Source organism: Macrosteles quadrilineatus, unplaced genomic scaffold (genome assembly GCF_028750875.1).
Source record: "Macrosteles quadrilineatus isolate MER2022 unplaced genomic scaffold, UCM_ALF_1.0 Scaffold_2__2_contigs__length_208266976, whole genome shotgun sequence".
Classification (NCBI taxonomy): domain Eukaryota; kingdom Metazoa; phylum Arthropoda; class Insecta; order Hemiptera; family Cicadellidae; genus Macrosteles; species Macrosteles quadrilineatus.
The window spans coordinates 159,481,663-159,506,996 of record NW_026542595.1 but is presented as its reverse complement, the minus strand read 5'-3'; the positions used below and the strand labels follow the sequence as shown (position 1 = coordinate 159,506,996).

The 25,334-nt window shown below is 36.2% G+C and overlaps 1 protein-coding gene across 1 annotated transcript in view; it reads left to right on the top strand.

The window, feature by feature from the left end:
* Positions 1–20,439, top strand: part of LOC128985886 (ribonuclease Oy-like) — a 39,153-nt gene extending 18,714 nt beyond the window's left edge. The window contains exons 3-6 of the mRNA XM_054405850.1: positions 3,416–3,580; positions 10,226–10,425; positions 13,599–13,774; positions 15,053–20,439. Of these exons, the coding sequence (XP_054261825.1) occupies positions 3,416–3,580; positions 10,226–10,425; positions 13,599–13,774; positions 15,053–15,304 (793 nt within the window). The 3' untranslated portion in view covers positions 15,305–20,439. The remainder of the gene's footprint in view (positions 1–3,415; positions 3,581–10,225; positions 10,426–13,598; positions 13,775–15,052) is intronic.
* The last annotated feature ends 4,895 nt before the right edge of the window (positions 20,440–25,334 follow it).

Below are 25,334 nucleotides of genomic sequence, written 5' to 3'. Positions count from 1 at the left end.
ATCTATAGCATTTGTATATGACATGATCACACGAAGAGCAGAAGTTACAATTATTTTGCGCAGTCAGTAGGGCAGTGCAGTTTTGGTAAGATCCACGAGTAGACTTGAATGCTACTTGATTACTCGAAGAACTCCTTTGCATACTGGCGTTGGTTAAGATTCTTGAAGGTACAAGTGAGAGATTGGCTGCCTCTAGTTGATTGCATTGGGTTTCAATAAAATCAATGAGTTCCTTGATGGTTGGTACCTGTTGTGAATCAGTCCTATCATGTTCAAACTTGGATCTGAAATCATTATCAAATTTCCTGAGGAGATATATAGTCATAAATATGCTCTCATCTTTGAGGTCCTCGTTTAAGGCACGCAAGGCACTAATATTTTCCTGTAGGGATGACACAAATTATCTCATTTGTTTCACAGAGCTATTATGTACAGAAGGCAAATCAATGATATTATTTATGTGAAGTGTTATCAATAGCCTAGAATTGTTGTAGCGCTTAATCAGTTGCTGATAACCAATATGATAATTGGCAGCAGTAATGGGCAATGATTTAATCAAATTTAATGGCTCTCCATGTAGACAAGACAGTAAGTAGGTAAATTTCTCGACATCCGAGAGTTTAGAGTTTTTGTGAACAGTGCTTTCAAATAAGCTATAAAAAGCTATCCATTTGTCAGCTTGGCCAGAGAATTCACCTAGCTTAAGAGTAGGGAGTTTTACACCTGTAAATTCTACTGTACCGCTGTTGACACTGGAATAAGATTGGTCCAGTCTGGGATCCGCTTTGGGAACAAGAATCGCACAGAGGCTGTGGATTTTAATATAAAGATCAGAGATTTATCTTGGAGTTTAACAACATCAGCATCCTTAATATCTTCATCTGGTTTATCAGCACTATATAATTTACTAACCATTGACTCAAAATCATTACATTTCTTTGTAGCAGTTTCATCAATAATTTTGATTTTTGCTAAGTCTGCTTCTAGTAGAGGATCCGTCTTCTCTGAGAATGCAGTAACTTGTTGTTCAAAAGAATTCAACCTTAGTTTTATCAGAGAAGCTTGCTTGGTAAAATTACAAAAGCGCAATGGAGGCATTTTGTTTGCATAAATATTACAAGGCAAATAGTATGGACACTAGGTGCATAAAATTGAAGTTAGCGGTTGGCAACAAAAGATTGTGTAAACCATGTTCTCACTATTCCAAATTCCAATAATTGTAGGACTAATAATTGTAAAAATACCACAGAGAAATTAATTAGCCTATTTAAGCAATGAGGAAATTTTCAGAACACATTAGTTCAACTGAAATTGAGTGAGAAATTATTACTGACACATGAAAATGCATATAAATGTCAGAATATATATAGAGTAATAGGCTAAGCTTAATATCCAATGATCATATGAACAGAGATCAGACTCATTCATATATTGACTTGATAATATTCAATAGTAGGATAGACAGTGCTTGAATTGAGGTAATGTTCAATGCAGTAAATAAATTGACCGTAAAATTAATATTTTTCTTCAATGCATCTATTGATAGTTACTCCCAGTTGTACAGAGTAATTTATATTTAATCAATATTGATACTGTAGAAACAATCTTCAATCTCTACTGTGAGCTTATCAACTTGCATGTATTATGCACTGATTAACAAAGGATAATGTGTGCAGTAGATCAATCTTAAATCCTCTTGAATTGTAAAAATAAATAAGAATATGCTTCTTCAGGAAATAAAATAAAATGTAAAATCTTCAATATAAATAGTATCTTGAGGATATAAGTTTCACAGAGAATTCAAGTTATATTCAGTAATTTTTAAAGAGTCAATTTTCAATTTCAATCTTCATGAGTGTACACAAGTTAAATGAAATGGCAGGAAAATTCACTTCAATAAATTTCACTCATTAATAAATGTCAATATAACCTCATTGTTTAAAAATGTAAACAAAGGTAAAAACGGGATAATAGGGATAATTTTTGATGCAGGGATATTTTTAGATCTTAAGGGATATTCAGGGATTTTAGGAATTTTTTTTAGGGATTTTCAGGGATTTTTCTAGAACGTACGGGATATGTGGGAAAAGTAGGGATATTGATAGTTTGTGCACCAGCGATTGGCATCCCTGTTGGAAATACCGGCAAACTCACGAAACTTGTTATCTTGAATGAAAATTCCTGTTCGAGATTGAAATGTTCATAGCTTTACTTTTTGGATGATTAAAATAAAACTGAGTTTCAGTTAAAATGAATTTGATTGAATAACAATATCCATAGCGAAATAGTTTATAATCCGACTCGTAAGGCCAAATATGTTATGGATTGTTTGAGAATTGAATTAGTTGCGTAATTTAATTAGTGGACTGTATTGTATTATGACGTTTGAATAAATTGAGCAGTAAAATGACACATCTGAAACTTGAAAGAAAATAATTAATGAAGTCTTATCTAATATTAAAATTGAAGTATCACTCACGACCGATCCTTTCTTCTCTGTACGAAGCGTGGTCGGCGGCCTGGAGTGTGGAGTGTAGAATTCTCAGGGGCCCCTTGGTCCAGCGAAGATCATCCTGCCGTAGTGGATAACGTCGTTCACGGACACAAAGATAATCCCAGAGGCGAGACACGATAATTGTTGAATTTAAAACCGATCACGGTATAAAGAAAGTTCAAGGCACAAACTGGTGCGTGATAAGCGGTAGCGGGCGGGAATGTGTATTGACATTGGCAAGAAGAAGAGATAAGAGGAAAAAGGAGTAGGTAATGCTACGTCACTGGCAGGATTGCCAACTAGGAAAAGAGGAATGACTAGCAATGAGTCTGTCCTTATGTATGTATGCCAAAATGGGCTGAACTTTAATTAAACTTGATTTTGTCCTTTTTATTTATTATTATTTACACAACAATATCCATCCAAACAAAATCTGCAAGGGCCAGAAATTAATTGTTAGTACGGGGTTATGTAATTTTAGCAGATTGAGTATGAGTCAATGCTGCATCTAAGTAATTTGACATGTTCTATTTTTTTTTTCAAAATCTATCCTAGTTCTACTTTGTTGAAATACGACCAGTTATTGGGAAAGCAATAAAATTGTTTATTATTCTTCGCCATCCAGAAGCCTAAGGTATACACAGGAGTTATCAAGTGAGAGATAGAAAACATAAAGAAATTTGCCATCCTCATTGTTTTTACTGCATTATGACAATTGAACTTTGATGAAATAAACACATCTTTTCCTATACTCCATGGTCTCTCTCGCCCTTCTGTTCAATCAACGCACTGCTACATTGTGAATAAAAACGAGAAATACCACACTGCACACTGTGTAAGTCTTTACAGAAAGCTTATACGTTATGAGAAAAAAACTGTCATAATGCGTAGATTTGAAAGAATTTTTCATTGCTATTACAGGGGCTCCAGAATCAACCATGTGTACAACAGCAATGAATGGGATCTGCTGATCTTCACTCAGCGATGGCCCAACACAGTATGTATGGAGTGGGAAGAGACCAGTCCTACCAACCACACTTGTGCATTGCCCAAGCAGAAGGACATCTGGACCATACATGGCATCTGGTGAGTGGCATTGTAATAAATAAGCTGTATCAGCAAACTGACAGATACTTTCTAGACCATTGGCTTGTCAGAATCCTTTATCATGTGCAAGCGGTGGGGGTAAAAAAGGTATTTTATTGGTAAAATCACATATGTTGCAATACTGTAATTTTGGAACCCTAGTTTTTACAGGATTGGGGGGTTGTACAATTTTGTTTAGAGTTAAAAGGACCATAACATGCTATACAAAATTTTAATCAAAACATTTGAGCCGATTTTGAAAAAATCAGTTTTTATGTTATTTTTATTGTACAAGAAACTAAACAACAAAATCTCAAATAATACCCCCGCCGCAGCAAACCTGCAGACTAAGCGAATTTTCATCTACCTGGCTGGAATTCCACTAAATTATTAAAATTGTCAGATTTATTTCCTATTTAAAATCATTAATTTTAATTGGAAAAAATAGGTTTTTTTATTGAAATATTAGTAGCTTAGTATGAAGTAAACAAAATTTCATTAAAATATGTCCATAGACAAGCAAGCCACAATAGTTGATTTATTCTCCATAAGAATAACATGGTAATTTTAAAATTTCACTTTTTCGAGATTTTTTCCATGAGCGTTAGGCATGCAACAATGCTTCAATATACTAAATTATTTGTTTTTTTTAAGCTCTACAAAAAGGTTTATAAATAAGAAATTGCAAAATGTTATGTTTTCAGGGTGAAAAATGAGAAAACCCCACTTTTACCCCATAAAACCCCCATAAACCCCTGCCCCATAGTCCAATCATGCTGGTTTGCAAACTCGTTCGAATAAATGTGGGTTTATACCAAATTTCATCAAAACCGGATCATTTTTGCTTGAGTTATAGTGCTAACGGACACATATATAAATATATATGAACTATCTGTAACCCGCGGGCTTTGCCCCGTTTAACTTCTTAATTTTCAAGATGATCTCGTTCGCATGGCTCAATCACGTCCTGGTTGAAGTTCGTTTGCTACGCTCATACACCTTTAGGTTGGAGCTCGTTCGCTACGCTAACTCGCCTCCAGTTTGAGGTTCGTTCGCTTAGCTGTTGTCATAAATGTAAAAGAAATAATAGTGCTGCACCCTGTTGGTAATCCTTGTAACTTTAATGCTATTGAACATCATAGAACAGAACAAACTTGATTAATTGAAACAGCTGTTAAGATTCATTAATTCCATTTCTCATAAGGTTAACATGGGAAACTCCAGAGCCACTGGGGCGGAGCCGATTGGACGGATCACGAAATTGATGGTGTATAAACCTGTTCCATGAAATTCTACACGTATGTACCAAGTTTCGTGGCAATCGGTTCAGCGGTGTCTGAGTTTATCACTGCCAAATATATATACAAACATCCTCTTTTATACTTATAGATTTGAACGGATGGTGTTTTTGGCCTCTGGGGACCTCAAAACGAAAAAGTAAATCGGTACCGGGTCCAGGTCTTACCATGAGACTAAGCGACTAGTCTCATATTTACAGTTATAGGTGTAACATATTGGGGAAACCTAGGTACTGCCTACTCCTGCAAGTCTTTTTAGAGACAAAACTATTCTCTGAAAAAAAGGACGATAAGAATAGAGCACAAGGGTCTACGTTTGTTGGATTTTTTTGTATGGATAGCAGGCTTACCTGAATATGAGTCCAATCTGGCACAGGATCACACAAAACTTTACACGACACACAAAACTGCAGACGATACACAAAACATTGCTATACAAAAAGTTCACCGTCTCTGCATTTTTATCTAAGGATGGTACTTATGAGTTTAAGAGAGAGTAAAAAAATGAGTAATTTTATATTCTTTTCAAAGTCATTTTATAAAATGTATAGTCTACCTTTCAGCCTGGAGATTTTATTTGCTTTTGTGAACACAATCTTTTCTGTGTTTAGTTGACCCTAATTATACAGGGTGACCGTTAAGTCTTAGGACGACTTTATAACTTTTAAATGACAAACGATATCACAACCACATTTGGTATACCGTTACTGGAAATTGGGAGCTACTTTTCTGTGTGCATGGTGGTCGGATATCACCTTTGGGGGACGGCCCGTCGGGGGTCAGAAGAAAATCTTTAATGACAGCCTATGTTGAGTTGTACATCATTTTAAAGGTCTACTTCAACTGAAAACAATGCCGCAAACCGCACTTCAAAAAGTTGATCCTGCGCAAAATGGCAGATATTCAAAGATTTTCAAAATTAGCCAATTTCTTTAAATTAAAACACTTTTTTAAATCTTTAAACAACTGTCATTTTTTAACGGATGGTCCTTTTGAAGTACGGTTTGCGGCATTGTATTCTACTAATAAATACCTTTAATTTGATGCGCATATCAACCTATGCTTCCATTCAAGATTTACTTCCGACTCCTTGTGGGCCGTCGCCCTGAAGAGTTATTTGGATCACTTAATGTGAAGTTATGGAGATCATTTTAAAGGGAATTTTAAGCAAAGAAGAATGCCGCAAACTGTACTTCAAAAGGACCATCCGTTAAAAAATGACAGTTGTTTAAAGATTTAAAAAAGTGTTTTAATTTAAAGAAATTGGCTAATTTTTAAAATCTTTGAACATCTACCATTTTGCGCAGGATTAACTTTTTGAAGTACGGTTTGCGGCATTGTTTTCAGTTGAAGTAGACCTTTAAAATGATGTACAACTCAACATAGGCTGTCATTAAAGATTTTCTTCTGACCCCCGACGGGCTATTATTGCTATTATTGCTATTATTGAACTTGTATCATCTGAAAAATAACAATTTATTGTAAAAATAGTTGTAATTGTTTGGTAGAAGAATGGCTTTTAAAGGTGTAAAACTTGATGAATTAAAAGTAGCTGATCTTAGAAGAGAATTAGAAGAACGTGATCTAGATACCAATGGAACTAAATCAGCCCTTCAGGCACGCCTTAAACAAGCTTTGACTGATGCAGGTGAAGATCCAGATAACTTTTTATTTGAAACATCTGATATGAACAAAATGCTTAAAAACCTAGAGTCAAAAATGTCGGAAACTAGTAAAACGTTAGAAAACCTAGAAGCTAATATCGAGTCTAAAATGTCAGAAAATAGCAAAAACCTGGAAGCTAGCATTGAGTCAAAAATGTCAGAAAATAACAATACCCCCGCCGCAGCAAAACTGCAGACTAAGCGAATTTCCATTTGCCTGATTGGATTTACACTAAAATGTCTCCTTAAAAATATCACATTTATTCCCTATTTAAATACAATCAGTTTAACACATACTTAGGTTTGCTGCAACAGGGAGGGTAAAAGTGTTTTTTATGTAAAATGTTAATAGTTAGTAAGAAATAAAAACATTTACCAAATTTGGGCAAAAAATGTTAATAAACAAGCAAACTACAACAGTTTACTTATTCTCCATAAGAATAACATGGGAATTTTAAATTTACATTTTTTTGAAATTTTCTCCGTAACCATTAGGTGCATTATAACGCTTCAATATACTAAATTATTTGTTTTTTTAAGCTCTACAAAATAGTTTGGAAAGAAATTGCAAAATTTTATGTTTTTTTAGTCAAAAGTGGGAAAACCCCATTTTTAACCCATAAAACCCCCCATAAACGGGGGGTTCCCATGGTCCGATCATGCTGGTTCACGAACTCGTTTGAATAAACGTAGGTTTACACGTTTGTACCAAATTTCATCAAAATCGGATCGTTTTTGCTCGAGTTATCGCGCTAACGGGCACATATATAAATATATATATATATATATGAATTTGAACGGATGGTGTTTTTGGCCTCTAGGGACCTCAAAACGAAAAAAAAATTGGTCCCGGGTCCAGGTCTTACTATGAGTACTACGGTAATAGCTTATTCCCTATATGGGAAATTCGCTAAAAACTTAGAAGCTAGCATTGAGACAAAAATTTCAAATGTAGAATCAAAAATGCTGAACAAATTAGGCGAATATTCTAGCAAAGTTGATAGTTTAGAAAGTAGAATAAATGAAATCGATGAGAAAGTTAACTGTATAGAAAAGAATCTAGAAGATAGGTTAGTTGATAAGCTTCGGCAGGAGATGGCTGCATCGGGGAGCTTCACACCTGCGTCATCGGCTAGCACTGGCGAACTTCAGCAGGGTAACGCCCTTGAAACGATCTCCAAGCCAGCGCCCACCATTGCTGCCGTTGCCCCTCAGAACGTCGTTCCTCACTTCGATGGCAAGACTCCCTGGGAGGACTACATGCTTCTCTTCGAGACAGCGGCTATGGTCCATGGGTGGACCGAGGAGACAAAAGCTTCGACGCTGTGTCTTGCACTACGGGGCTATGCATTAGCTGTTCTGCATGCTATGACAATGGCGGAGCGGAAGAACTTCGCAGAATTAGTAAGAAGATTGGACATGCGCTTTGGACATCGACATATGGACCAGCTCTACCGATCACAGCTGCGGAACCGGATCCAGAAGCCTATCGAGTCACTTCAGGAGTTTGAAGCCGACATTGCTCGCCTGGTGAGAAACGCATATCCATCAGTCACAGATGATGTCTACGAGAGCTTGGCGGTGGATAAATTCCTAGATGGTCTACGTGAACCTGAGACTCAACAGGCAGTGAAGCTCGCCAGACCAAAGACCCTGAATGTCACACTGTCACAGGCACTGGAGTTTGAGGCTGTACGGCAGTCGGTGAGAGGTCAGGCCCGAGTCCGCGTGGCTGACGCAGAACCTACAACTCCTCTGGACATCGAGGACCTGGTAGAGAGAGTTCTGGAGGCACTCAAAAATCGTCACTGGCAGGCACGCTGTTGGAACTGCGGAGAGATGGGGCGTCCCCGGAGTAAACCTCATTCGATCCCTCCAGAATCGAAGCAGGAGTATGACTTTGAGTCAAATCATCGCAGCGGCAATCGTTGGGCACGCAAGGAAGACCATATTGCATCGGTTCGTCGTGTGACCGCCATTATCGACGAAGGGGACAGGAAGAAGCTGTCAGAGGACCAGAAGTGGGGCCCAGGCTTAAAACACACTAAGCAATGGAAGATGGACAATAATGGAAGACCATCGTGGCAGGATGTTGCTCCCTTGTCTAAGAACCGGAAGATGATAGACGAGATACATGAGAAAGTCCGTCACAACATATCTGGAGCAAGTGACAGGATGAAGGAGAAGTATGACGTAAAGGCCGAGAGAGGAGAGTTCACACCTGGAGACCTCGTGTGGCTACATAATCCCCGAAGGCGTCGTGGATATTCACCTAAACTCCAGAACTCGTGGGAAGGACCTTATGAAGTTATTTCCCGTCTAAATGATGTCATCTACCGGATTAAGAGGCAACCAGACGGCAAACCCATATTAGTCCATTTCAACAGGCTTGCACCCTACAACGGAGATCACGGCAAACAAGAGGAACAACAAGTTCGGAACCTCTCAACCGAGCCAAGAGATATCGTGACTGAAAAACGTGGAAATGAGGAATTGAGGCTGTTATATAAGGACCTCTTCACCTTGCCAGTGAAATATGCCTTGGCACACTGCTTTGCTTAGCAGAAGATCTGAGAGCGTCGCGAGGTATAGCCACAGTCTTCAGGAAAAAGTTTGGAGGGACCGAAGATCTTGAGCGTCAGAGCCCCACCATTGGCACGACCCTTCACCTGAAGCGCAACGGCCAGCATTTGTTCTACCTCGTTACGAAGGAAACGTCAAGTAAGAAGCCCTCCTATGAATCGTTGAAGAAAAGCCTGCAAGACCTGCGAGACAAAATTCTTCGGATTGGAATAAAAAAGCTTGCTATTCCCAGGCTGGGATGTGGTTATGACGGATTGGAATGGAAGATTGTAAGAAATATGGTGCAGGAACTTTTTGAGGACACTGCATCGACATTGTGGTCTGCGTATTCAACCCGTGGGGGACCGGAGACATTGGTCCAGAAGATCTCAAGCTTCGAGAGAAATCTGTTCTGGGACAGAACAAGTCTTAAGGAGGGGGTAGTGTTACAAGTCAGGAGTCCCGCGCAACAATAGCCAGGCGCCGTCTCAAAAGGGTTGTTGTCAACACGGGGTTCTCCGAAAGACAATAGACCCATGTCAACGGACTACGTCAATAGGGTCTTTGACATCCACCAGAAGCTTCCACGGTGATCTGTAAACACCTTTGTCTAAGCTACTAGGGGTCTCCAGAATGTTCCACGGTAAACTTATATAAGGGACCGTCTTCCGGCACACGGCAGTTGAGTTGAGTTGAGCCTTCCGAGAATCGTCGCGGCAAGCGCCCGTCGGTGTTAGTGACCAGTGCTAGTGCTAGTGGCAGTGACAGTGTAGTGACGGTGTAGATACAGTGAAGTGACACTAGTGACAGTGTAGTGACAGTGTTGTAACAGAAGTAGTGATAAATCCTGTAGAGGCTAGCTGTAAGTAGAAACGTTGTAAATTAGAATAGGCATTAGCTAGGTTTAGATAGGGTTAGTTAGGTGTTAGGTAATTGTAATATTTGTAAATAGATAGTTATTAGTGTAAATAAAATAGCTATTATAAAATCGCCAAGTTTTATTGTAAAGAACCCGTTAAGCCCGCAACAGTATATTGACACAATTCGTTGTATTTAATGCACTTATAAAGTTGTGATTAATTTATTGACTAACTCAAATTACTAACTCAATATTTTTACAGGCCGACAAAACTTGGCACGATTGGTCCATCGTTCTGCAATTCTTCGTTGCATTTTAACGCCTCACAGCTTGCTCCAATCATGAACAACCTAACAGAGTACTGGATAGATGTGGAGATCCCAGAACCAGCCAACTCTTTCTGGAGACACGAGTGGCGAAAGCATGGGACCTGTTCAGCCTCAGTTCCTCAATTGAGTACAGGTCTGTGATATTGTTGATTATCCTTGACTGATGATAGAACTATGCATTCCATTCCCATGTTTAAGTTGTTACCAGTTTTTAATAAAAATTGACGTTGTTGAAGTAAGCCGACTGATGTAAGTTATTGATTTCCGTCGAATACGCAGGCTTTTAACCAAATCATACTCATAGGACTACTTATTGTAAGCTATAGGCCTAGCATCTTTTTTATCACATCGACTACCTCAGTAACAAATACCCCCGCCGCACCAAACCTGCTGACTGAACGAATTTCCATTTGCCTGATTTGATTTTCACTTAAATCCATTTAAATAACATTAGGTTTAATAAGTACTTAGGTTTGCTGCTACAAGGAGGGTAATAAAGTGTGTTTTTAGTAAAATATTAATAGCTTAGTGTAAAATAAATAAATTTAAATACAATAATAATCTTCTTTATTCACGAAAGCATTTTTACTGGAAATACAGTGGATTCCCGATAATCAGAACATCGGTAATCCAAACCTCCGCTTAATCCGAAACCAAAAAGGATTTACCAATATTTTTTACTTTTTTAATTTATTAAGTACAAGCTGTCACTTAGCAAAGTATTCGCCGTCGAAGCTTTCTGTAGTTTCCGGGCGAGAAATATACTTGTTTTATAGAGTATTTTAGTTAACATTTCACTTAGATGAGAAAGCTGGTCTAATGGTTAGCGCGGGGCTTCGGTCCCTGAGGTCCCAGGTTCAAATCCTGACAAATCAACAAAGGATTTTATCTCAGTGATAATGCCGCAACCCCTAGGTCTAGCCTGAAGTAATGTGAAAAACAATCCCGGGCTTGTGCCTAGCGTCCAAAGTAAAAAAGTGTATTAAAAAATATAAACTTTGCTTAGTTCTAAATATTTGGTAATCAGAAATGGGTCTGATCCCAACCATTTCGAACTATCGGAACTCTACTGTACATGAATTGAGTCACAGGGAAGATTTTTATTTGAACAACAATAAGTACTCTAAATACAAAATTGCAAACATAAATAACAACGTAACATATTTCTAATTTTTTGGGTTTCCAAAACTCTACTACTGTGTTTTGAATACAGTGATATATAAATAAAGTTGTGATCTCATTATTTACCAACAGGTAGGTCAAAGGCAGCAGAACTCAAGAAGAAGATATCGATTGGATGCTTTCATTCTCGCATCTAAAGTATTACAGTACCATCTCGATAATTCTATCCAATCCAGTTGTGGCAGGTTTGGCTAAACAGAAAGTTCGAATAACATGGAAAAAACAAAAAGAGTAAACTAGCTAAAATCTTTAAATGAAAAAAGTTTCCCACACTTAATTGTGCAAGGGACAAGTAGTGATAGTTTTGATGATGTTGGAGGAAAAGGTTAATAATGTTGATAGTTCTACATCGTACGTGCCAACAAAAGTGTTTCATTCCCACTGGTTAGTAGCATTGGTTTTTGGACACTAAAAGTAAATCAAGTGTTAATTTTTGGTTCATAAGTCCTCCCCATTCTGCACACTGTGAATTCCAGCCCCCGTCCCACTTCTTACTTTTGAACCATCGGTATACGAATCTGTGGAAGAGGATTTTCTCGCGACATCCACTCATCTCTGGATGGTGAATGGCTTGGCGAAGATTAATGGAATTGGCATGTGGTCCGAAGGCATGTCCAGAACCTCCCCTCTTACCGTTTGAGGGATCGGAGAGTGGCCTCGGGATCCTCCTACATCCAACCAATGGTTTTCACACTGGAGTCTGTAGAAAGTCTTCCACACAGTGACCTTGACGACATGCATGTCAATTGGAGTTAGGTTGAGAAGGCAATCCAGTGAATCCCCCAGAGATCTTCTCTTCGTGCCAGTGATGATGAGACAGAAGAGACGAGTCTTTGGTCAGCAGCCAGATCTGACACCGCAGACACCGAGTCCATCTTGGGCCATCACATAAGTGATCAAGGCATGCCTTACCACAGAGACGAATTGCCAGTTTTGTATTCAAAATGTACCTAGTTGAATCAGCCAGTCACAGAGTGTGCTTGTGTTAAAATTCTATTTCCTACTTTACTATTTTATTGTTGTTTTTAGGACAAAATGTATTGTTTTGTTACTGATATAGATTGCATGGCATAAAAGATAGAATTGCTTACAATAAGTGGTCCTACCAGTTTGACTTGGTTAAAGATCCCACTTATTCGATAGATATTACTGATTTACATCAACACAGTTGAGTGGCTCAACTCAACTACATCCATTTTGAAAAAAAAACTTGTGACTCAATAGTCAAAGCTTGTAGCACATAAATTTCTTCTGTGTAGTCAAAACGGTGTCCTCCTGATTGCGAACAGTCCTGATTGCGAACAGTCCAGAATGCGAACAAGTTTGGGTCTACGAGGTGGATGGGGTCGTCCGTAGGGTTGGGAGGATTCCTGATTGCGAACAAATTTTGAGTGGTCGGGGTTTTCAACCCTTTCATAGAAACACTTAACAGAATAATTTAGCCTAAATCATAAATTAAGACTGGTAATATACATAACGGAGAGGATGAATGTTCTTGAAGACACATATCATCTTTATGAGACGTAGTATAATTTTACGTAAAGCCGCTTGTATATTAACAGACATATTCTTTCAGACTCACAAATCCGTTCTGATAATATTTAAAGTGGTTATTTATTTAAAATTAATTATACTGTAGGCTAATATGTTTGACTTGAACAAGCAACTACAATAACTAAACAATCTCAGAGTGAAAAAAATAAACAATCATTTTACATTAATACTATAGTTTATTAACATAATTAGCCGAAATTACATGCATTTTCCAATATCACAATCCAAACTCAATCATTACCTAAAAAAACATCTTCAACGAGGAATTTAAATAGCAACTAAAACAAATACATCCGAAATAACATGTATATGCATTACACATTACAACATCAATCATTCAATCACATTCCCAACTCAATTACCTAAAAACATCAAAAAGAATCAATTAAAACTCACGTTCAACAACAGCGACTAAACCATCTTTACAGATTCCAAAATATTTGTTCGCAGTCTGGACGATTTTACCCTTGTTCGCAATCTGGACTGTTCGCAATTAGGACACAACCGTCAAAACTTAAGGTATTTTCTTTTTGTCTGAATGTAGCTAATCTATAAAGTTTTTTCCCCCAGAAATCGGTTACTTCCAGACAGGATTGGACTTGCTTCAAAAGTTTAACATGAAGGGAGTTCTAGGCAAAGCCAGTGTTTACCCTGACTCAGACTCGCCTACTGACCTAACCTCAATCTGGTTGGCTATTAAGACAACTCTCGGGGTTAACCCTTCCATACACTGTGTCCATGATAAGGTGAGTTGAGATAAACTAAGTGAAAATAAATGGTATCAGCAAACTGACACATACCTTCTCCACTGATTAGCTTGTCAACAACCCTTGTAATGGCCAATGGGTGGGAGTAACACCCGCGTTGGTGGAAAATGTTGTCGGTTAAATATTAAAAATTTTCTATATTTATAGGCCTTATGTTAAACACATTGGATGCTGCCTACAGGTAATCTTGCGCGCCATGGTTGTCCAAGAGTGCTATGCGCGGGATCTCCCGGGTCCTGTCATCTGAATATAAAAATGTCAGTAGTCGGCTAGCATTATCCTAAAAACATTCAATGTAGCATTTTGGAAGGAACATAGACTCAAACTTAATCAGTTTTTTTTTCGCTTGGCACATTTTTTGCAGTGTTTTTTGTTTGTTTATCCAGGTATTTCACCCCTGCTTTTGCCATACTGTGTGTTTGTTAGTAATTTGGTTCAGTGCATCTTTTCGTTTCTTGTAGACCTTCGTCCATAACAACTGGAACACAGAACCTACTATACTGTGCATCTATTGAACAAATTAAAATCTTTGTGCACTCATTCACACTGAGCATTGGCTGTCGTATAACCAACCGCGGCAGGCTATCATAAAATCGCAGCAAATTTCTTAATGAGTGTGATTCTTTTTCTAGGGAGGCCTGTTAAAACAAGGGTTAACCTAATCCTATCAAAAATGAATTATTTAATTTGGTATAATAAATTGATTTGTACAGTCCCGTTAACTGTATTTACATAGTGTTTCCTCTTAAGAGTCCTTGGAGCTGTTCTAACTCGTAAAATAGTTAAAGAACTACAAAGACAATTTCTAATCCCACAGTATACTAGATATTTAAATTACAATCACTCTGGTGTTTGAACAAATATTTTGAGATGGTAAATAACTCTTCAGCAGCTGTTTGGAATTAACAAAATTAACAATGCTCTTGTGGCTAGCAAATCCATTATGGCGGCTAGCTTCTATGGTCTCCCCTGGAGAACAATTCAAAACTACAAAGAACATTTCTAATCCCACAGTATACTAGATATTTAAATTATAACCACTTTTATGTTTGAAACAATTTTTTGGACGATAAATAACTCTTCAGAAGCAGTTTGAAATCATCCAAGATGGCCGCTAGCCTCCAAGGACTCTTAACACGCCTAGTTTGAACTTAAAAGTAAATTAGGGAGATCTTACAGTAGTCAAACATTTGCCTCATTCCTTATTTTCCGTTTAAGCCTCTTTTAGAAACATACAAACTTTTCAATCTGTTTCAGAAAACCAAACAGTACTACCTCCAAGAAATCAGGATATGCTTTGACAAGTCAATCAACCTTGTGGACTGTGACGGTATCAAACTTCACCACTCATTCCACTGGCAACCCAATGGCAACTGTCCTCTAGATAAACCCATCTTCTACCCTGCTACTGTACCACCTCCATCTCGTAAACCACTGCCACCACCTCCGGCTACACCAATGGCCAACCTCTTGAATGTCATCCAGTTTGTCATGTGGTTAACATCGTAGATGAGTGATGAAGCTATACAACGTGCCTTAGTAGACATTTAACCCCTTACATTGTCTGTTATCTTGCGTTTTGACAGTTTCCTGTGAAACTATTTTAGTTGAGTAAAGTTTAAAGTTTTGTCTTTTAGAACATTGTTGGCATTTTCATATGTCTGGTTGGATTTAAATTCTCCGTAGAGAAGTTAGGTATAGAGGAAACACACTTATGTACAGGGTCTTCCTCCACCATGAGCGTTGTGGTTAGGGGTCTCAATTCGGGATCCCGGGATCTCGGCCGATTTTTGATACCTAGAAATCCCGGGACTGGTGTCTTTTAATCCCGGGATTAACGGGATTGCAAAACCTATGTTTATATTGATTTTTTTTGTGAATTTTAGGACTTTTACTTACGGAAAATTAATAAAAATAGTCCAGTAACACTTGAAACACATATACTCTTTATTTTTAGGACGATTATATGAAATGGTATAAGTAGCCTAATGATATTTTTTGATTGGAAAATTTAATTATCATTAAACTCAAATAGGCCTACATTCAGGCCTAAATATATGTTTCAGTTTTTAGACGATTTGGATTTACTTTCTGTAATTGTTATTACATTATTTAGAACCTAATTACAGTAGGCCTACATGTTATTTTGAGTTTTACTTTTGACATTAGTAAACAATGCAATTCGTGTAGCAAACATAACATTGCAATCGGAAATTTAAGTATTATTTTCATGGAAGCCATAAAATATAACTATAAACACACGATTATAATCTCATTATTAAGATCGCTTATATTTAGGGTGTATAACTTTTATCTTCGTATTTGGTTATTAGTGTGGTGATTAAATTTCTTACAATCTAAAATTACGTTTTTCATACACACGCTACTACATAAGCATATGGTTTATTGTTTTACAGTATCTTATATTGTTTTATTGCTGTAAGTAAAAAAAAAAATTTTTACGCTGCTACTCGTGATTCTTCCCATTTTATTTTTTTTCTCTTAGCTATCTTTAATCTATCTATTAGCGTGAGCGTGACTTATAGGCTACGTACGAGTGCGGTTGCTCGTGATTTTTTTAAATGTATTTATTATACTCTAGAGTGACATATCAACATTTATACACTGTAAATAAGAAATACGGGCAATGAAAGTTCCGCGTGGTAATATTTATTTACTTAGAAAATGGAAACATTGCGCAGTGTTACACTTGTAACACTGGCCAAAGTTTGAAACATTAAAGTACTCAACAAGGGGACTTCTCGCTCATTTAAAATGGCTAAAAAGTAAAAAATCATAATATTATATAATCCCAGGATTGATCCTGGGATCGGCTGAGACGAATCCCGAAATCCCGGGATTGGATTGAAGGCCCGGGATTGAGACCCCTAGTTGTGGTACGAATGTTTCCTCTGTACCTTACTTCTCTGTGAATTCTCTTAAAAGTTCTTAAAAACACGTTCACCATGTATTCATTAAATATTAATAAAATTTTTATTTGGTAAAATAACAAATATAGTAGAGTCTCAGTTATCTGACCTAAATTGGCCGTGTCGAGATCGGATAAGCAAAAAGGTCGGATAACACAGAAAACCTAGAAAACCTGTAGTGAAGCAGGTTGATGAACCATGGGGTGTTTTTAGGTTATGGTGTTATGCAGCATGTAAAAATAGGAAATTACAGTCAAGTGCATGCACCTAAGGCCTGGTGCATATCTCCCGAGTACAGTCAAAGACGGCAAAGGAGCATTACAATCAGTGGCGTTGCTTGGTTAAATTCTAGGGGGGGGGAGAAGCCTCAAATTTCCCAACTGCTTAACATAGATTTCCCAACTATTTTTTATAAAAAAAAATCAATTTCTGTACTATTTTTAAAAATCTACAAATTATTATACTACACTGCAGTCACACTCAATTCAGTATTTATTAACTTGCATTAACAAAACATAGCTAGTTTTACATGTATACAAAATTACTCAATTCAAAAAAACGTCTAAAACTTCTACCAATTCATAATGAAGTTTTATGACTCCAAAAACTTGAATAAGTATTGTTTCAAATCCAAAAAACTTTACAAACCATTGTGGTAGCAGTGTAAAATTTTAGGGATATAAAATAAGCCTAGTACAAATTAGTATAGAAAAACAATATTTTATTACAAAATAATGAAATTACAATACTTTTAGAAGTTGATATTAAGATCAACACTTTAACTTTCATAAAACTTACAACTAGGCCTAAACAAGTTTGTAATGATGAAATATTATTATCAGTGTTGTGAATAATATTATTCTAGTCTAGAAAAGAATAAACCTAAAATAAGACTTGTATAAAATAAAAACGTTCAACTTGGTTGATAATAAACTTATACATACAATAAAAATGTTAACCTTCACCTTCATCAAACTAGAACTTGGACAAAAATCAAACTCAAACGTGAAAGTCAAACATCAAATTTTAGGTTATGTTTTGTCTATTGTCTATGTAGATCTGTTTCAGAGTGATTAGTTGATTCATTTTTGTAAATTCTTAATTAGGAATGATAAATCACTTTTGTAGATTTTTTAGATAATATTCAGAGAATAAATATTTCATTTAGGTTATTAAAAATTAGAGTTTTAAAGGCAATACCGATATACAAAACCTATCTTTAATGTTATTTTAATCTACCTATTAGCAAGTACTCCTGTCAGTAAGCCTGCTCCAAATACTACAAAAAAAGGTATAAAATATAGTTTATTTGACTGACATGAAAAATATTTTTGAACTTCTTGTAAACACTAACAAACAACATAATTGAACTGAAGAGCTACGCCGCTTGCACTTTCAAAATTCAAATTTGCAGTCTCGCAGACGAACCATTCAGAAAATCATCAACACAGGACAGGATCAAGGTAGCCAACATACGTCCAATAAGGAACAAAATTTCTCGTAAACGAAATTCCAACAAACTATACCGCTAATTGGTTAACGATTTCTTAAAATAAGGCGTGTTTAGCCATGGTTTAGCCTAGTTTAATCAAAGTTAAATTAAATCAAAGAAACATCAAGTTTATTCGTCCAAGTCAAAGAAATTTTGATCTTTGATGGATTTTCGCAAATATTTTTAAATTTTATTTAGTTTAAAAATATATTTTTCTTGTATCTGATTTCCCAACTGTCCCAACTCATGGCAAGGAAATTCCCAACTTTTCTCTTTCCAGGATTCTAGGGGGGGGAGGCTCCCCCCCCTACCCCCCCCAAGACGACGCCCCTGATTACAATATACATCCTCAATATAAATATACAGTCATTCCACTTGGAAATTACCACAATCTTACAATACTTAATCTTATACATAGAGGATATGGCATAAGAGGTTAGATAACCAAAAATTGGAGTCTCGACTGTTGTTAAGACTTTTCCTTGACTATTTTATTGTTTACTACAATTTCTACTCTTGTTCTTTATGTATATTTCTCACACAAAATCCTTAAAATAAAAAATAATTAAAATATTTGTTATAAGCATGTTACTTGTACTAATAGTCTATCTTTGTGCACGTTGATGCTTTCGGGTGGACCGATGCTTCTATTTTTCTCTCGGAGAAACAAATCATGTTTTGAGATCATCTCTTTTGCTAGTGATTGTTTCTCCTTGAAATAGTATGTTGTAAATAAGATTACCATTATTTTAAGTTTAATTTTATAATTATTGGTTTTATATTTTTGCCTATATTTCATATTGGGTTTTGTTAAAGCTTTAATTTTAAAAAAATATTTTTTTATGTATTTACACTATTTGCTGACATTCAACAAAACAAGTATTTTTAATATGTGTGGTTGAAAAGGGCAACTATTATCAACATTATTTAAAGTAGCTCAATAGAGATGGAGTTCATACAATATCAAAAATCAAAATGTGGTAGATTTACTGTTAACATTGGGAGTTTTCTTATCATTAGTATTCTAGGATGTATTATTTTGGTTAACATTCTTAGTGCAAAACAAAACAGCATTTGGTCAGTTACAGCATGACAGTTACAGCATTGTTCTGAAATAATAAGTAGAAGTATAAGCTATAATATCTGATAGTAACTAAATTTTCCTTTAATTTACTTTCCAGGGTTTTAAGGATGGAAACTTAATTTAATTTAGTTTTACCAAAGCATGATATTTTACTTTATAATAGAGTTTATTTTTTTATTTTTATTTCGTTATTGATGATCACGTTTGTGTTGTGTAAATAATATTTTGTGGCTGTGTTGTAAGATGACTAACGTATGTCAGTAATATAGTTTTCATGATATAATTGAAAGTTTTTACTTTATATTCACTGTTCCCTATTAATTTACTTATTTGTTCCACTATGTACAGTATTGCACTATTTATTATACATGCCCTACTACAAAGCAGGTATCACATTGGTGTTATTTTGTAGGTAGCTTTATAGTTTTGAAAACCTTGTCAAATAAAACACATTGCCAGAGCGAATTGCTTGACATTTCTGCCAACATTATAGTATACAGTGACTCCCTCTTAACCGAACACTTATATAATACAGTTTATCAGGCACTCAGCAGGAGTGAAATCTCTCAAACAAAACCATTTTTATCAGCAAATCGGTTTAACCGTACTAGATTGGCAGTAATTGGGCGGATCTAAAAAGAATTTTCGGAAATAATTGGGACCAATGATTTTTCGTCTAAATTGCTCTCCCAAATTTAAGTAAAACTTTTTTGTTAGTTTTCGAGTGGCCGAGTTGACGTCAGTTTAACCACAAAAACCATTATCCGGACTGGCCTTGGTCCCGAGGAGCCCGGTAAGAGGAAGTCTACTGTAACCATGTCTAAGTTAAACCACAACTATTTATAGTAATTAAATAATGCTTTCATTTTTGTAGTGGCCTGTTAAAAAAAAAACTTATCCAACTTTATAAACACTTTTATAAACACTATTACCATCTTAATAGGTTGTGATAAAAATAACCTCATGGGTTTAATGTAATCTATTAGGTTGTAGGATATACAGTGGTATTAGGCTTAGGCATGTATTATTTAAACATTCAAAAACATTATTATTTACGGTAGTGACATGTTTAAAATGGAGAAACTCCTTTACACTGTGTTATTTTTGGGTTGTAAATATAGAGTATAGCAACTCTAAAGGTGTCTCATTTTTTACCTTCTATCCTAGTAGTTATTTTGTATCAATTACTTAACATTTATGTATTGCTCAGTTTTATGTAGAGATTGATATCGTGGTGTGGTAGAGGTTAATTATATGGTGTAGTAGAGATTGATTTTCGGTCTTCCTAGTATTGTAGGCTTTTCCAAACTCCGCTGTGAGCTCCAGAGCCCTTTTATTTCAAGTACTGTACCAATAAACTGTAGCACCCTTCCAATGATCTCTGTGTTCCCATCACCAAAGTTCTCACCCTGGGCCGCTTTAGTAAATAAGACCAGGGGTGCAAGCGATTTTAGGGGGATTGGGGACGCAAGGAAGAGAAAAATTCCCCCGCGTGTAAGGGTAAAGCAATTATCTCTCGGGTCCATAGTACATCACATGCAAACTGCAGGCTCGCCCTCATCTCAGATAAGTTCCCTCGCCCCGGTTGAATTGCCTCATTACCATTAGATTTTCTCACCTCACTTATGTTCAGTTAGGATCCCTTACCTCAGTTAAGTTTCCTCACATCAGTTAGGTCCCCTCATCTCAGTTAGGATCCCTTACCTCAGTAAGGTTTCCTCACATCAGTTAGGTCCCCTCATCTCAGTTAGAATCCCTTACCTCAGTTAGGTTTCCTCACATCAGTTAGGTCCCCTAATCTCAGTTAGAATACCTTACCTCAGTTAAGTTTCCTCACATCAGTTAGGTCCCCTCATCTCAGTTAGAATCCCTTACCTCAGTTAGGTTTCCTCACATCTGTTAGGTCCCCTCCTTTCAGTTAGGTTTCCTCGTCTTACCGTTTAAACTTACTTTAAAACCAAAGAACCACATTTAAATTACATCAATGGACTAATCGTTTGTTATAAAAATACAACAGGAAAACTGAAAAAACAAAGTGATGAAAACAATAATATAAACTGATAGATATAGAAAATAGAGAGTAACAAAGAGATAACTAATAAAGGAGGTGACTTTTGAAATACTACACATTACGATGTTTTTGGCTGCACCATAAATTACAAATATACAAACCAATCACAGATGAAATAAGTCCGCTTAACAGTGTTTGCAATAGTTGATTAATCGTCGTTAAACTGATTTTTTTCGATAATTCGAATAACAAAATTGGCGTATCGGCGAGACCGCTTAAAATTAAATTACAAACATGACTACTGTACTTGAATCGTGTTAGACCACACCAGACCACCTTTGCTCTCTGCATCAAACATCATACAGAATTTTACAATCTATAAAAGTCTACTAGCCGCATTCGAATGGCGATGGCTATGGCTATATGCAAATATGTTTCTCATCGTATAGTAAAGTCTAAAGCCTACTATGGCATGTTTATGATTCGGTTAGTGTTGAATGTGGTCATGGAGACAATTTTTTTTTTCAATTCGGTATTAATTTTAAAATCTAAGCATTACTCTTGGGGGATATAAAGTTGGCATTAGCGCACTAATAATTATTAATTTTATTCTAGTCATATGACCATCCCGTAACGGGATATGGAAAACACGACACGCTTTACGTTTGGTTTTAGGGATGAAAATTGGACTTGAGATTTGTTAAGTAAATTCTCATAGCTGCCGATGTATACAGACGTTGACTAAAGAGTTTATAGTCAGCTGAGACACGCCGGCACGAGCCAGCTACGGCCAGTTAAACTGTCAACCTAGCGTTTATGATGACACTACCTTCCGCAGCCGCAGACACATATATTATATCCCTGTTTATTTGATGGTAATTTATGGACAGTCGTTTTGGCCTATTACATCTTTAACAATTATATTATTTATAAATGGGGCGTAAACAAAATCCACTCTGCACTCAGTAGGGCACGTTAAGGTACCAGACATATTGCTTTTTCCTCAACTTCAGTTAAGTTAATTTTAACATGTTTTGTTTGTTTTGTCGTGAACATAATTACGCAAACCCTTGGTTATGATTTTGTCAATTTATTATAAGTTTTTTACATGTTCCCAGATTTTCGCTAGACCACCGCATTCATTTAGCGGAGATCTTAAAAAGAAATACACCAATAGGCAATCGGGTGTTTTATACTAGCTTTGTAAATTGTACATGTACCAATTCCGAGTCAGGCAAATTCTACCGCATTTAGCAAAGATCTGGGAACAGGAAAAGACAACAATAGATCATCAGGAGGAAGCGTTGCCCAGACGAGAATTAATCACGTGACAGATGCTGAGACAGACGAGCAGCTAACATGTCATGTCACCCTTCACGTTAACATGGGTAGTTGCCACCCCTCCAGTAATGATACACAGTTGGAGGAAATTATCCGTTTTAAGGTGTTTAAGAAAAACTGGTCAAATATCAGCTGTTTTGGCGAGTGTCTGAGCAAAGAGGTTAAAGAAGTGTGTGGGGTTTCGTAAGATTTTTTAGGTACGCTAGAGTAAGAGTGTGAGGATGTGTTGTTTTATAGTAGAGCATATATTTATTGATTTGAGCCTTTGGGTCAGTGATTTATAGAAAGTAATTAATTTTAAAAGCATTAACATGAAAAAAATGAGAAGAACTAAATAACCTAACTGAGGAAAGGGGACCTAACTGAAGCGAGAGAACCTAAATGAGGTTATGGAATCCAAACGGGGTAAGAAAACCTAATTGATGTGAGGGATCCTAACCGTTACCGTTATCCTGTTACAGTTTTGTCTACAGTTAAAAGGGATATAACATACTATATTTGAATACAAATAGTTCGAGTCCTTTTTAATCCGAATTCCCGTAATTTTGTGGATTTTTATGGATAAATCATCATTAAAATAAACATACCCGCATAATTTTTTTATCAAAATAGGACCACAGATGCGGTATGTAGCTCTGTACACATCCACACACACAGACATCACTTAGAAACCCCCTTTTGGGTTCAGGGGGACCAAAAACGATAAGTGATATCAACCCAAAACTCAAATAAAAAGTTCTACCTAATGTTATGTATATGGGGAAAAATAAAACAAGACTATTATGATATAAGACCAAGACTTTAAGAACCCCGTTGGTTGTGACGTCATTAAAAGGTTAATTTCGAAATGTAACATAGCAGATAACACGACAGTAAAAGTATGATTTCTCTTTGACATTACAACCTGTCCGGTTGGTTAGGATTGAATTTAATATTGTTGATGATTGACATTGAGTAGACTGAAAACAAAATTAACATTACGAGAATTATTAGTTGTTCATCATGTTGGTTTATTAGAAAACGGAGCGTTATACAATAATACAATACCGTCGTACGTCAGATTACTTTTTTAACGACACTGGAATACTGTATGTGACGTCAGTTGTTAATAAATAAATACTTACTCGCAACGAGAAATAATAACGTTTCTTCCCTCAGTTTGTCAGTTGGTCGTTTGTTTCGTGGCAATCGGTATCTTATATTTCGTCTGTAAATTTAACATTTTGATTTCGATTTTTTAAATTAGAGATATTATAATGTGTTAATGTGATACAGTGTAGTGTGTTTCCAAAATTATCTACAGTATTTGAACTACTACGTTGCGTGAGTCTGTGCCTTAAAATACAGTTTGAGTAGTTCAAATTCTTAAAATTATCATTGAGTTGTGACATTTGATCATTTGTGGTCATTGGAGAAAATGTGAATTTTAGATAACACCTTATGCCCATCTTATACCACTTGCTATCCTCTTCATCCTTGTTCATCCTCGTCTGTAATTACATTTTAACTGATGAAAATGCTTAACAAAGCTGTTGCATAAAACCACTTTGTTTATGTAGTTTATAGTAGGTGTTGTTTATAGTATAGTTGACTATGCTTAGCTCGTAAATATTGGAACGATAAGGTATACAAACGCAATAAAAATTAATATAAACTTCATATGTACAATATGTTTTTGATATGTACATGTACAAGAATATGCTGAATTTGTGCCAAACAACATCTATATATTTATAGGCAAGAACGTTTCTTTAAGACCTCTTTTCTCAGCTCGTGTGCATCGCAAGGATAATCTACGCGTAGGCCTACCGTTAGAAATGTATTTTTCTGTAGATGTGCAGAATCCCTTTATAAATTAAAGTAGGCTCAAAATTAACTACATCAAATGAATTTAAATTTTTAAAAAATTAACATGGGCCTTATGGTGGTGACGAAATAGAAAATCTAAACAAATTGAAGAAATTCAAATACCTGTGTTATTTACAGCGAGGGGTGGAAATAGAGAAGTCTGTACATTACATATATTTGGTCGAGTTTTCGACCACTGGATGACCACTAGTAAATATATAATACATCACATGGAAGGAAATAAATTTTGGAATCTTATATTCTAAACAAAATGTTTTTAAACTATTAAACTCTTCTCATTAGTTTACGCCTGATCAAGTATATGATATTTTCAGCGTTTAATTATGATTTAAACGTATGTTAAATAGAAAACCGTTAAACTCATACAAGAATGTTACTAGCAACAAATATTCTCCTGCAGTTATAATAGGTACTGTATATGTTATAACTTAGGGCACATACAGATAGGTTTAAAGTGGGAATCTTCGACAAGCTGCACATTATGTGTAGGCCCTACCTAATAATCATCATGATAATACTATATAATATAGCAAATTTATGTTAGAGATCTTGCAAACGCACAGCTAAGAAGTCACCCGTCCGGTGAGTAGACAGTTTACCCAGTTCCCATGTTAATTTACAGTCACCGCGAGAGCAAATTTGCCATTATTGCCAAAGAGAGCGCCTCTTGTGAAAACCCGCTCTCACTCCCACTGCTTCCTTCATCATTACCGTCTAGAGTCTAGACGACACTTCAGACACTTCCTTCCCATTCTGTGATCTAGCTATTTCAAAACTTGGTCAAACATTTGATCTCGGATTTTTTGTTATTG